At 48.0% G+C, this 13318-nt stretch overlaps 1 protein-coding gene across 1 annotated transcript in view; it reads left to right on the top strand.

Annotated features, from left to right (window-relative positions):
* The first annotated feature begins 5203 nt into the window (after positions 1-5203).
* Positions 5204-13318, top strand: part of ALPK3 (alpha kinase 3) — a 30374-nt gene continuing 22259 nt past the window's right edge. Inside the window, exon 1 of the mRNA XM_042885797.1 lies at positions 5204-5430. Coding sequence (XP_042741731.1) covers positions 5204-5430 — 227 coding nt within the window. The remainder of the gene's footprint in view (positions 5431-13318) is intronic.

Below are 13318 nucleotides of genomic sequence, written 5' to 3'. Positions count from 1 at the left end.
TGGACAGGAGATATGCAATGGTGCAAGGGGAACCACCTCCATATGCTTCCCCAGGCGAGGGACACTGCTGAGTCACGCCACAGGGCTGGCAGAACTCAGCAGTGCTTAGTCCCCACTCCCCAGTGCTTTTCTCTTACAAGTGATGAGGGTGCAGACTGTAGAAAAAGCAGAAACCAACACAGCTGATGGAGGATGGAGGAAGGATCATTTTCTCTGTGCAGAATGGGACGGTCATGCTCTGCTCCTGCAAAGGTGGCAATCTTTCACATGGCATTAGTGAGCAGAGGGGATTTGGGAAGAGGATACTCAGCACAGTCACAGGTCCTTTCCTTCTGCCCACCTCCCCAGCTGTCTCTAACAACACACAGACCCAGCACAGAATTCAGAGACCATCCAGCCAAGCATTTTGAAATATACTCCTACATCTGTAAATAAACATATTAATAGATTGCAAATGAAAGTCCTGTCTGAATGTTTTCCACATCGTTCTATCACATCTGTGATGTTGAGTAGATATAAATGTAGTGCAGGTAGATAATAAAAACAATCATTAAATTAACCCCAACACTTTCCAGAAGCTAAAGATGACACTTCTGCTTGATGCAGCATCTTTTCAATCAGCTATAGTCTGCTGCATTTCCATTATGTACCTTGTCAAAAGTCTGCTGTGCTTGTCCTCAGATCAATACAAGCTCTTCTACATGAACATGTGGCCAAGAGTATATTTTGTTTTGTTTTTTTTCTGCATGCCAGTGGTGTTTACTTGTTGACATTGCACTGGAGAGCAGGAAGAAGCTTGTTGTTTAGAAAGGGAGGGACTTGCATTTATGTATGCAGGATGGGAAAAGGAAGGGTTGTGTGAGAGGAGTGAGAAAACATCTGTGACTTGCTGTGAATCAGCGCTGGATTTGCAGGCAGAGGACGAAAGCTTTGCTAACAAGGATTGAAGCCTCGTGGCTGACTGGCTTAGACTTCAAAAACAAAATGGTGAGAGAGCAAGTTTCCAAATGCAGACAGAAGCAGAAGGCACTGTCACTCTGCAAACAGACGTGCTGTAAAAGAAAGCTCTGTCTCAGCAGGATAACTAGGCACAAGAACCAACTGAGAGCCTGAAAGGTCAGAAAAATAGACGTTCACCATGTGTCTGAGGGAAGGCTCAAACACTACAGCAGGATTCACCCAATTGCGCTTGAGCTGGTGGGTGCTAAGCCTGCTCTTGCCATCCAGTTTTCCCTACAGTAGTGGGGAGAGGAGCAGAACCACAATGTGAATGGGGTGCGAAAGGAACCTCTGGAAATCTCTAGTTCAGACACCCAGTCCAGGCAGGATCTGAACCAGTTGCTCAGCTGCTTGTCCCATCCACATGAGGTAGTAAGCTGAAGAATACAAGATGTAAGGGGTCCATAACATCGCTTGGTTATGCTAACTCAAAAGAGGTCGCAAATAGCATCACTTAGTTTAACCTTTTGCTAACTCAAGGGAAATTTATTGCTTAGTCTAACCTTTTTGTCAGCCCAGGAATATTCTAAAAAGGGAGCCCTCTCCAGACAGTAGAAGAGGGGCCCCTAAGAGAGCAATGAAAAAAGGGAAGATAAGCAGAATAGGGTATTGCTGAGGCATGCAGGGCATGAGAAGACCCCAGAACTGGGACAAAGGTCGGAAAGAAGTGGCGAGGGAGACGTCTGACTTCATCCCAAACGACCACCGAATGGGGAGGAAGACGTGGAGCCTTCATCCAATGGAAGCTACTGCGCATGCCCTCGGGAGGGGGAATTCATTCGGGAATGAATTCCCGGAAAAGTAATGAATATGTCAGTGAGTCTTGGGTAATACTACTGAATATGTATGGCTTGGCTAATAAATGTAGCGAGACTCCACTCTCTGGTGTGCAAACTAGGAGGAGTGATCCCCCTTGCACCCGGCGTGTGGCGCAGCGCTGAAATAAAGACGTACCTGCTCTTTTAACCTTACATGGGTTAGAGTTTGATTCCGCAAATCACACATGTAACGATCTCCACAGATGGAGATTGCCCACCTCCTGGTCTCTGTTGCACTGTTTGATCTCCCTGACAGGGCATTTTTTTCTCTCCTGACATCTGATCTGAATTTTCCTCACTGCAACTCGTCTTTGTTGCCTGTTACTCTGTGCCTCTGGGACGTGCTGGCTCTGTCTTGTGTGCACCCAGTGAGGTATTGAACACAGCAAGAAGGTCTCTATTTAGTCCTGTTATAAAGATTAAAGGTAGTTCTCCCAGCATCTCCTTTTATGTCAGGTATGCCACAACGGGTCTCCCAGCATCCTGCCTCTCACACAGGGCAACGGCACAAAGCGTGAGATTGGAGCATGCACACAATGGGTATCATTTTGTAGCTTGGAGGCTTCTTAAAACAAAGCTAATATGTTTGTCCTGAGGAAGCCTCAACAAATTTTTCTTCCACTGATTTCTCCTGGTTTTTTTTTTTTTTTTTTTTTTTTTTTTTTCCAACTTCTGCTGACACACAATGAGTGGAATCAGCTTAATGAAAAGAGGCATGAGCAAGCATCTCTGTTTTACTGAGTGTACCATCTTCTAACTTCACGCACAGCCCCTGGTATTATTTTGAAAGACACTCTTTCCCTGTCCCTCAGAGTGTATAACTCTGTGGGAAGTACTGAGGTGGGATCTTCAGTCTCTGAGACAATCCTCCCCGTATTTCCTAGTAGCAAATCCAGAGGTTCTATGAGTTCCATCTTTGCATTTGCCAAGACCAAGTATCCTCTCTGATGTCCCAGTTTCAGCTATTTGCTTGCTTGACAGTACAATCATCTGTGATAGTGACCTGCAAAAAGCAAATAAACTCCAGTACCTACATGTGAAATGATGTAGGACCCCTTCCAAAACACTGTCCTGAGATCTGAGCTAAGATAAGCATTTCTATGGGACTTGAGTGGAAGAGCAGCAGGTCTGATTAGGATGCTGTCAAGCAACCAGATACATCCAAAGCTGGATTGCTTTGGACTAGTATAACTTTTGCAAGCATGAAAACCTAAGTTGTCAATCCATTATACACTGACTCTGACAGGCCAGCAGGATCCAAGAAGTTTTGTATGAAAGTAGAACAGACTTGGGGTCCTGGCTTTCAGTTTAGTGCTGTCTACCAACCCCCACTCTGTTGGACTGCATTCTGGATTCCCCACAGCCACTGTGTCCCTTTGCAACCTTCTCCCCAGTCTCATGCTCCACAGATTTCACTGATTTTCCCTCTACATGGGCTTGGGATTCTGCTGAGTTTGACAGCTTTCTTGGTGGACATCAGGTTCTGCTCATACAAATCTCCCCTTCCACTTGGTTTCCAAGGTTTGGTACACCCGTGACAACTAGTAGCTGAGGTCTGGGCTGAGTTGTATCAGTCTGTATCTGCACGTCTGTGTTGTGGCCTTGTGCCCTGGTGTCTCCCAGCACTTTCACTGTTTTCTAGGTCTTTTCTGGGGCTCATGGCTGATTTAGGCCTGTTTACTTCTCTCTTTCTCATGCCACGCACACCAGTGCTGTATTTGTATTGCAGACCTCTGGAGCAGTAAGTCATCCATGGCATTCCAGCACAGGGCTACAGAGCAGGATCTTTTCAGCCCCAAGCAACCAGTCAGGAGCCTGGTTCCTCTCAGGGTTGTCACAGGGCAGCCACCTATCTTATGGACTGGAGGTGGCACCAAGTAAGCAGAGAGGTAGGAGACTCCTTATGGGATGCAAGGGAGAAATATACAGGCTCTGTGCCAAACTTTGTATGGGATGCCTAGGGAGGAACCAAAGGCTGGGGAAGGGAGATATCAGGATAGTCTGAGAAGGGACAAGTGTAGGAAAACACAGAGTAGTATGAGGATAAAAGGGGGTGGCTTCACCTAACCAGTGTGGTCATGCCGCAGCAGTACAGTGTAGCCTAGGTTCTAATTAAACACCATTTCTAACCATGTGGTTTGTTAAGAAGCCCTCTGTTCTGTGTGGATGTGTGCAGCCACCACCTGCCTTGCTGCTTGCTGTCACAGTCATTCTCTCTTCTCCTCAGGCAGGGATCAGCACAAAGTCCCGTTGTTTGCCCGCTTGGGAGCTCTCTAGCACAGTCTCATCTCTTTTGCAGTAACACCTGCTGTTGTTTTCTTCTTGCAGACTGCAGGCATACAGCCGTGGGCAGGCAGCTGATCCACAGCGAGGCTGCTCAATCCATCAGTCCTGCACGGAGCAATGCGGTGTCTCTGGCAATGTGCCTGCGGCATGCGATACAACAGCTTGACAGCAAGATGAAGGTGGAACATGAGGAAATTCGATTCTATTATGGGTTATGTTTTCATCTGGTATTAAATCACTCTGGGTAATCTTTTGTGACTGTGCCCACCTCTCACAGCCAGCCCTGTTTTGTGCTGTCCTCTTCAGGGAGAACAAGTAACTGCCAGCACAGGGCTTTTCCTTGGGAATCCCAGAGAAAAACAGCTGCCAAGGGGGGAAACTGGGCTGTTCAGCCTGGAGAAGGCTCTAAGGAAACCCTAGAGTGGCCTGTCACTAAAGTATCCAAAGGGGCTGCAAGAAAGGAGGAGACAGACTGTTTATCAGGGTCTGTTGTGACAGGATGAGTGGAAGTGGTTTCAAAGTAGGAGAGGGCAGATTGAGGTTGGATATAAGAAGTTTCTGACACTAAGGGCAGCAGGGCAGTGGCACAGGGTGCCCAGAGAGGCGGTGGTGCCCCGTCCCTGCAGACACTGAGCGCCAGGCTGTAGCCGCTGAGCATCTGATGTGCTGTGGGAGCCCCGGTGCACTGCAGGGAGTTGGACCAGATGATGTTTAAAGATCCCTTCCAACTCAAACGATCACTCCTGTGATCCTGATAAATGCTCCTGGGGCTGACCCTGGGATGTGACTGCTGCAACGGCGCTGATAAATGCTGCAGGCAAAGCACTAACGCTGCACCTCAGGGGCAGCAGGGAATGTTACAGGCCATCTCGAGAGAACTTCAATGAGCCCCGAATCCCCGATGTGCCCCCGGAGGACATCACGAAGCAAACCTGCTTCGGCCTCGTTATGCTCTGACAGCCGCCGAGTAGGCAGGGCCGGGCCGAGCCCACCTCCCCACTGCCCCTGGGGCTCTGTGCCGCGGGGAGGAGGCCCCCGGGCCCGGGCGGCGTCACGGCCCCCGCCGCCGAGTGACAGCGGCATGTGCGGGGCGGCTATAAATGCCGGCGGTGATTGACAGGGCCGGCAGCGGCGCGGCGGGCAGGGGCAGCCGCAGCCCGGCCGCCGCCATGGGCTCGCCGCGCCGGGCCCTCAGCGACTCGTACGCGGGCAACGGGCGGACGTCGCCGCCCCAGCGGCGGGGCAGCGTGGAGGAGGCGGAAAGCGCGGCCTGGGCCTCGCGGCCCGACCGGCGCAGCTATCTGCTCAGCATCCGGCCCCAGAACAGGTGAGGCGGGGTGGCGGACCGGGGGGCGGCGGTGCGAGCCGGCGGCGCCCCGCGCCGAGCGGGCAGCGGCGAGGATGGGGCGGGCGTCGGAGGGCGGTGGGGAATGCTGAGCGGGCGCGGCGGCCGCCCAGCCGTCTGGCAGCGGGGCTCCGTCCTCGCCGGAGGCGAGCGCTGCGCAGTGGTAGAAGTGACGTCCGCTGGCCGCCGGGCGCCTCTCCGGGCCTTAAAGGCGGGCCGGAGCGGGAGGACGCGCTCAGACTCTCGAGGCGGCCCGGTGCTCGGCAGGGGGGCCGGCTCCTTGCTTCCCTGAGGAAGGACGGTATTTCTGTGGCTGTTGCTGGGGCAGACGCTGTCAGCGTCGTTTATCTTTTTATAACAGCGCTGAGCTGACTGTCTTGCTGCGAAATCCTGACAGACACGAGCTTCTGTCTTTTTTTTTTATCCTCAATATCCTCGAGTTAAACTTGCCCTCAGGGTACTGCCCTGCCCTTCCTGCCCTTTCCCTACAATGAAGCCGCCTGTGTTATCTACACCAGACGCTGAGCAAGGGGCCCGCTGTGCGAGTGCCTTATCTTATTGCCAAAAAGGTATTTCTACAATGTAGATACGGGCTGAGCAGTGACGAGAACTACATTCCTGGGTTAGAAATGGCCTGAGGCGGGCGGTCTGGGGTAGCAATGAGGCTTTGTTCTCTGGGGGAAGGTATGATAAACATGCTGTCAGCTCTGAGGTTGAGGTTAGTGAATACAAGGCAACATGCCGGGGAAGGCAAAGGTGTTGGCTATAGCGTTAGTTGTTCAAAAGAAAGCTTTTAAATTACTTTGAATTCTCTAGGAGTGCTCTTCAACCTGTAAGCCCTTGAAACGAGCATGCCTCTTTCCTTATTGATGAGTTATAAATAATCCATTTCCAGCGTGTCAAGGGTTGAGGCCTGAAAGAAGCTGAGATTTGTGAAAATAAATACGGCACCAGAAGAGAGTAACGTGCTGCCTGGAGGTCAGATGTTAAAGCTGTGCAGTGCCAAAGTTAAGTTGCCTTAGTTCAGTTGCTTTGTGCTTCTATCGTAGTGTGTGATCTGACTGCAGTCTGGCTGCATACCATGGCATCATCAGCACCAAGAATGCAGATACAGCACTCACAGCCAATCTATGACCTCAGACCGTGCTTAGTGGTGCAAAGGAAAACTGTAATTGAGTCCAGTACTTCTGTTCTAGATATCACAGATAGAGAATTTTTAATAAATAAGATGCTGAGGCTTTTTGGTTGCCTAGAGCTTGACTTCCTATTTCCCCCACTCCCAAGTACGTTCAAATCACAGCTTTAACCTGTTTAGCCATGAAAGAGGCTCCATCAGTCCTCAAGTAGTACTTCCAGTGTTCTCAGCTGACCTCCCCAGGTGGCAGAAGTTTTGCTCAAGGCCACTGCAAAAGATGCACAGTATTGTGAAGCAGTGAGCCTGGCATCCTCTGGATGTGTGACTTCTGCGTCTCAAGCACAGTGACTCCGGCCCACATCTGCTAAGCTCCAAGCTGTAAACACCCTGAACTTGCCACGCTAGCACTGTGTGTTGTCTGCACTCCTGTTTCATGGGTAGGAGTCTTACGCATTTGCAGACAAAGTGATGCTGTATTGCATTGCTTAAATTGGCAGTGAATTCATTTTCCACAAGTCCTACAACGCCCTTTTCAACCCATTCAAATGCTTGGTTATCAGTGTATAACAAGGTGATTTCATTTTGCTCTTTAACTTCAGTGGCTGCCCCTTCTGTTGTAAGAGAGATTTGCTAAATAGCGAAACTCACCTTTCCCTGTATTCAAGGCATCTTTCAGGTTCTCTAAGGAACAAGTGAGATAAAAATCCTGTTCCCTGAACTGCCTTGAGTGCAGATTTGAGAGAAGATATGTGGAAACAAACAGTAAAATTGCATTGCTGTCTATGATGCAGGGCAAAGGTTTGAATGAAGTGGGGCTTTTTGTCCTATAATTAAATAATGTATCATAACACTTCTGGAAAGTGGATGAGTGGAATGGTGTAGCAAGGAGACTTTCAGAAAGCAATTAAGAGTTTAATTAAATCCAGAAACATCTGGAGAGCTTGCCTGGGAGAACTGGAAAAGCAAGATGAGTGATGTGTGTACAGGCAGATAACGTTCAGCAGTTTTCTTTAATGCGGAGGTACTTGAATTCGGTGGCTTTGAAGCTGGCAAGCATGGGGCAAGTGTTACAGACACAGAACTGCAGAGGGAGGCTGTTGTGGTGGTTAGAAAGCAAAAATGGGTATTCTAATCCAAAGGAAGTGCGGTGTTTATTTTTTTTTCTCAGGTTTATCTATTGCTGTGTCTCTGTATGTATTTGTAGAGTGTTTAGCTGATTACTTGCCTGCTCTCTTCTCTCTTTCTCAAAGGAAAGGACTAGAAGGAGTAGTGACGTGACAAATACCTTCATGAGGGAATATCCTCATGGAAAGAAACTGAGGTTAGGAACGCTCCTGGGAGAACTCGTGGAGAAACTCCAGCTGTATGCATGCACTAATGAACGGTGTAGAGAACATGGATGGTCTTTCTTGATTTCCCTGAGCCTGCAGCAGGAAAGGGATGTTGTGCAAATTGAAGGATACTAATTTGGAAACTGGGATGTGCTTTTTCCATTTCTTACATTAGAGAAATTTGTTGAGGGTAGTTCTACAAAGGCCAGAGATAGGGGGTGTTGAAAATGGCCATATATTCATAAAGTCATAGAATATCCTGAATTGGAAAGGACCCGCAAGGAGTGTCAGCTCCACCTCCTGTCTCCACACAGCACCTCCCAAACCCTATGGCTGAGAGCAGTGTTCCAAGGCTCCCTGAGCTCAGCAGCTTGGGGCAGAGCCTTTCCCTAGCCCCCCCTGATCCTCCAGCTGCTCCTTGTGTGTTTTGCTCTCTAGAGCCTTCGCCATCTTTATAGCTTTGGATGCTCTCTAATAGCTTTATGTTGTTATACTGCAGTGCCCAAAAAAGCGTGCAGTGCTGGATGTGAGGCCAAACCAGAGCAGAGCAGGCCAATACCTCCTATTGACCTGATGCACCACAGGGTGAAGAACATCATCCCTTCATCAGACAGAGTATTTGGGATATTTACTTTCTATGCACTTGGGAACTGTTCTTTAGGAAGAGGCTTTCCCCTTCTGTAAGAACAAACTGACTTTGGAGAATGTCTTATACCTTAGGATACAATTGTTTGTAAAAAGAAATGGAAGATGCTTCATTTGAGTTCGAGGCCTTCTCTTCTGTTGGAAGCAATCAGTACCTCTCACCTAATGCAGATGTCTGCTTCTAGGTCTTGTTAATGCATTGCCTCCTTGCTTAAATATCTTTCCGCTGTCATAGCTTCTTCGTGTGCAGATATTTATAGAGCATGGTGACATTGCCACCGATCTTTTCTTGGACGGCTTTTTCTGGTTGTGGTGGCAGCTGAGCTCAGGAGAGTGCCTTGCCATGATTTTTCTGTGCATCTGGCTTTTCTGGCTGGGAGCAGTTCCCAGTCTTGTATCACTTGCTTTGCACTTCATATCAAGTGAAGGTGAAAAGGTCTGTTGCTGTAATAATGAGCTGTAAACTCAAGGATGCTTAGTTCCCGAAAAGCATGGCTACTTTCTTATTTCAGAGGAGTTCTCTCCTCATCATTGAGCATCTGTAACTTCTTGTAGCACCTTGCTTTTGTCAGTAACCAGTGTAAATCCAGTAAACCAGTGTAAACCAGTGTACCAGTAAGGTACCAGCTGTGGCATCTGAGGGAATTCAGTGCATCTGTCTTGTCTGACAGATTTTGAAAGGAGGCACATCCAGTGCCTACTTGAAAGACAAAGGCAAAAGCATTGAAGGGCTGATCTCCTCACTGTAGGCTCTCTAGGGTGGAGATGTTTGTTTTTCCTGTGGGTATACCTATATGAGCAACAGTGCCTGTTTGAGTAGGGCTCCTTGTCAGTAGTGACACTATGAATAATAATCCCAAGCTGCATTTTTTTTCAACCCTTTCTACAGCATCCAGTTGATATCTGCTGAAAGTCAAGTAGAGGTGAACTAATAACCCAGGGTGGAAGATCGGGACATGGAGCTGGACAAACAGTGCCCTTCAAGAGCAGTGTTAAATATCACGTTTCATTGTGTAATGGGGAGTAGTGTGGTTTCCTTAAGAACAGAGGCAGTTTCCAGGAGATAGAATTAAAATGTGCTCCATCTTCCTCCTGCCTCAAGGCAAGGAAGCTCTTGGATGAATGAAGCTGTTCTCTCCCACTGACTGTGCCTCACATCCTGCAGCATCAGCTGGTCCCAAAGAGGGAAGTTAGAAGAGCAGTTACAAAAAACCTCTACTTTCACATTGTTTCTTTTCCAACTCACAGTCACAGAAATCTACACACAATGACTTATCAGAGAAATGTCAGCTTAGCTGGGTGTCTTGTTGTCCAACACTCGTTCTGCTCTTTGTCCTTCCACATTCCTTGTTGTCTTTCAACTAGTACTAGTTAATGTGGACAATAGAGGCAGTTATACTTGGGAGTTAAAGTGCAAGATCTGAATCATTCTGAGTGTAACTGTGGTTGATGGAGGAGCACGCAACATAGTTTGTTTTCCACTTTCTGTTGTGTTGGCATCTAGCTCTGAATTGTTGCATGCAAGTCCTTCTTCATTTAAGCTCAAAATGAGTTACCTGCAGAAAAATACCGTACTTCTTTAGCCTAGCAACAATTTACTCTGTGACCTTGACAAGTAGAGACTCAATAGATCTATTTTCCAGTCAGTAAAATAACAATGTGCAGCTCCATGGTGCTCACAGCTACTTTATCGCCAGGTTGCTGATAATTACTGCTGCAGTACGTGAAACACAAACTTTTTCCGTGTGTGCATGGAGTGTTTGATAAGAAGCGGGACACGTGGCAGGGAAGAGGCCTTAAGCATAACCATGTGGACGTGGAGGCCTTGTTGCTGGCTCTGAAAAATGTGAAATGAGTGGCTACCAACAGCTAAGAAAGCGCTCTGAGTGGCTTGTGTTTTTCTCAGGCAGTATTAACCTTAGAGGCAGAGAAGTTCATATGGAATGTTATACTTAGAAGCCCACGTGTGCAAAACAAGCCCAATAATAGCATGGGGCAGAGTGGCAGCAGGAGGGAGTGTCTGCACGGGACTGTTGGAGCAGTCCTTCTGCCCTGGGCTTGTTCTGCTCTCCTCTTCTTGGGTTCTTCTGGGGAGTTTTTCTGCACTGCTATTGCCATCGCAGCATAACTTGGAGGTCTCAGACTTGGTGTCATTGATGCATTTCTCTGTTTACTTGCTGCTCTGGACAGCTAGCGCAGCTCAGTCTTCGTGCTGTGGAAAAGCACTGAAATATATTAATGACTGTTGCAGCTCAAGGAGATCCATGCAGTCGGACATGTGAGGAAGGAGCCAATGCAAAGCATATTCCATCTTCTAAGCTCCTGTCAACTTCCATGTGGAGCCCAGAGCTGGAAGGAGAATGATTTCTCTATCTGGGAGTGAAGAAATAAAGGGGAATTTCAAGCAGTGACTACATGAAAGGGATTAGAAACAATGCAGGATTTAAAATCTATGTTTTTAAAGCAATTAACTTCTCAGTCCCAGTGGGGTGATGAACCAGCCTAGGCCATCAGCTTGAGCGATATTTTTAGTGATTAAGAAGTGAATGGTGTTGACAGTTCTGCCTCCTGCCCTTGCAGCATGACTGAAATTTGGCAAGTGCATGAAAAATGGGGAAGACCGTCTTCATTTCCAAAGGAAATTACAAGTAGTTGAAGGGCTAAAACCTTTAAGAGGATGAAAAATGTTGAAAGCATCTGATGAAATGGAATTTAAAGAAGAGCTGAGGCAGGTAGAAGCCACATGGAAGAACAACAGAGGGGTGTAATTCTCATGGGTCAGTGCAACAGCGGTTAATAACCAGACCTGTATTTTCAGGGCTAGCTTTCAACAAGCTGTCCCTCACTTCATAGATGAGATGCCTGCAGAGGATTTCTTCCCACTGGGGTTGGAGGTGCGTGGAGCAGACCTCTCCAGCCTAAGCATGCAGAATCCCCTTTCTCCTGTACATTTAGCCCTTGATTTGCCCGCTTTAGATGTGCAAGGATAAAGTAAGCTGCTGCCTACATCCACCAGCCCCTGAGCTTGCTCAGAGGATACACATCCGCTGTAGATGCTGCATTTAATTAGCAGAATCCCATACTGTGTACACTAACAAGTCTCTGGAGAGCTGAGGATATGGACGCTCCAATCCCAAGGCGTATCAGACTAGGCGTGCTGGGGCATCTGTCGTGCCTTGTGCAGGAGTTCCACATTTCCAAGCTAATAGGTTTGGTTTAGAGTCTGATGTAGTTATGCTGGTGCAGCTCTGTGTGGGTATGCTGTAAACTTAATTAAAATGAAGTGAAATGCCAGCTGCCTGCAGGCAGGGCTGTTGTAGCTGCGGCTTTCAGAATTTGATCTTACTCTCTCTGGGCTTAAATCTCTGGTTTGTTTAAAACAACTTCCTTCGTTCCTTAGCATATTGAGGTTAAACTTTAGTTAACACATGCTTTTTTTCTTTGATATTAAGACGGCTCCTCAAGAGATCAGCAGTCCAATGTTGAGTGTAATGTTTTGGGGCATGCAGTGAATAGAGCCTGGGCTGCATGCTCAGCGCTGGGAATTAAAACTGCTAACTGTGTTCACCACTTGATCGCATATGTGAGCACAAGGGGTTGGGGCACAGGCACCCTTCATTCTGGCTTCAGTCTTTTGTGTGATTAAGAGACAAGACACGTCCCCATCCATCTCAGGCAAATAAAGCATGTTTAAAACATTGTTCTGCCTGTGCTTGCACTCTCCAGTGGGCATTTTAGGATCTTCCCTTCCGGATCCTCAAGCGATGCCTGTGTCCTTTATATTCCTGGAGGTCACAGGGAGACAGTTTCCTTTGTAATGAGATGTAACACTCTCTTTTACTGTTGAAGAAGCTGGGAATTGGGCCTATGTATGCCCATGAATTGGGGACAGAGTGGGGTTGTGGTGTGAGGTGACCTGTTACTAGTGGGATGGTTGCGGGTGGTAGGATGCTTGATCCCACTGGCAGCAAGCAGCTCAAGTGGAATTGCTGCTCCCCTAAGCTGTCGGGATGTCTGGGGGCAGTGAGGGTCAGTAAAGCAGATCATATAAAGGCAGATCTGGCTTGGGGCTTAAAGAAATATCTCAGATGCTGGGGCTCAGCTGGGAAGCCAAAAGTGCTGTTCCTTGGACTTCCCCCATGAACCAGCTCAGTGTTTGCAAAATGGATTGGGTAGCTGACCATCAGCCTTTTTTGGCTGCTATGCGATCCTTTTCTGGCTGGGTAGCTCCCCATCAGCAGCAGTGTTGGCAATAGGGAGGGATCAAAATCATGTGGCTGGGGGTGGAGAGAGTGAAGCTGCTGCCAAAAGAGCAAGTGCCACCCCATGTTTTTGGGCCTAGAGCTGCTCCTGAGCAGCTGTCTCGGACTTCTACCTAATCTGTCTTTGCAGAACTACTTCTTCAATTCTTATCTCTGTGGGTGTGGAAGAGAAGTGCTACAGGTGGAAGTGCTGTGGGGCTGGCAGTAGCAGTTTTCAGAGACCCTCTATAGTCACTTCTAGGGTGAGATTCTGGGTCATGCTGATGTCTGTGTGACTGGGACTTGCACAGAGCTAGGAGGAGGTCATTTAGTAGAAGACCTGAAGATTTATGCCTTTCTTAGTTCTGCATCTCCTCCCGCGGCAGCATCATAAAGCACTAAAGTTTGATTGTTCAGTAGTGTTCCTCAGGCTGAGAAGGTTTGATCCATCTGCATGTACCAGTATTGGAGTGTGACTTCTGACATCCCAACTGATGACTTGCCTGTGCTGCAATCAC

This window comes from Lagopus leucura, unplaced genomic scaffold (genome assembly GCF_019238085.1).
Source record: "Lagopus leucura isolate 7727_CA_CO unplaced genomic scaffold, USGS_WTPT01 Super-Scaffold_100052, whole genome shotgun sequence".
In the NCBI taxonomy this organism is placed as follows: Eukaryota; Metazoa; Chordata; class Aves; order Galliformes; family Phasianidae; genus Lagopus; species Lagopus leucura.
This window is presented reverse-complemented; position numbering and strand designations above follow the sequence as displayed.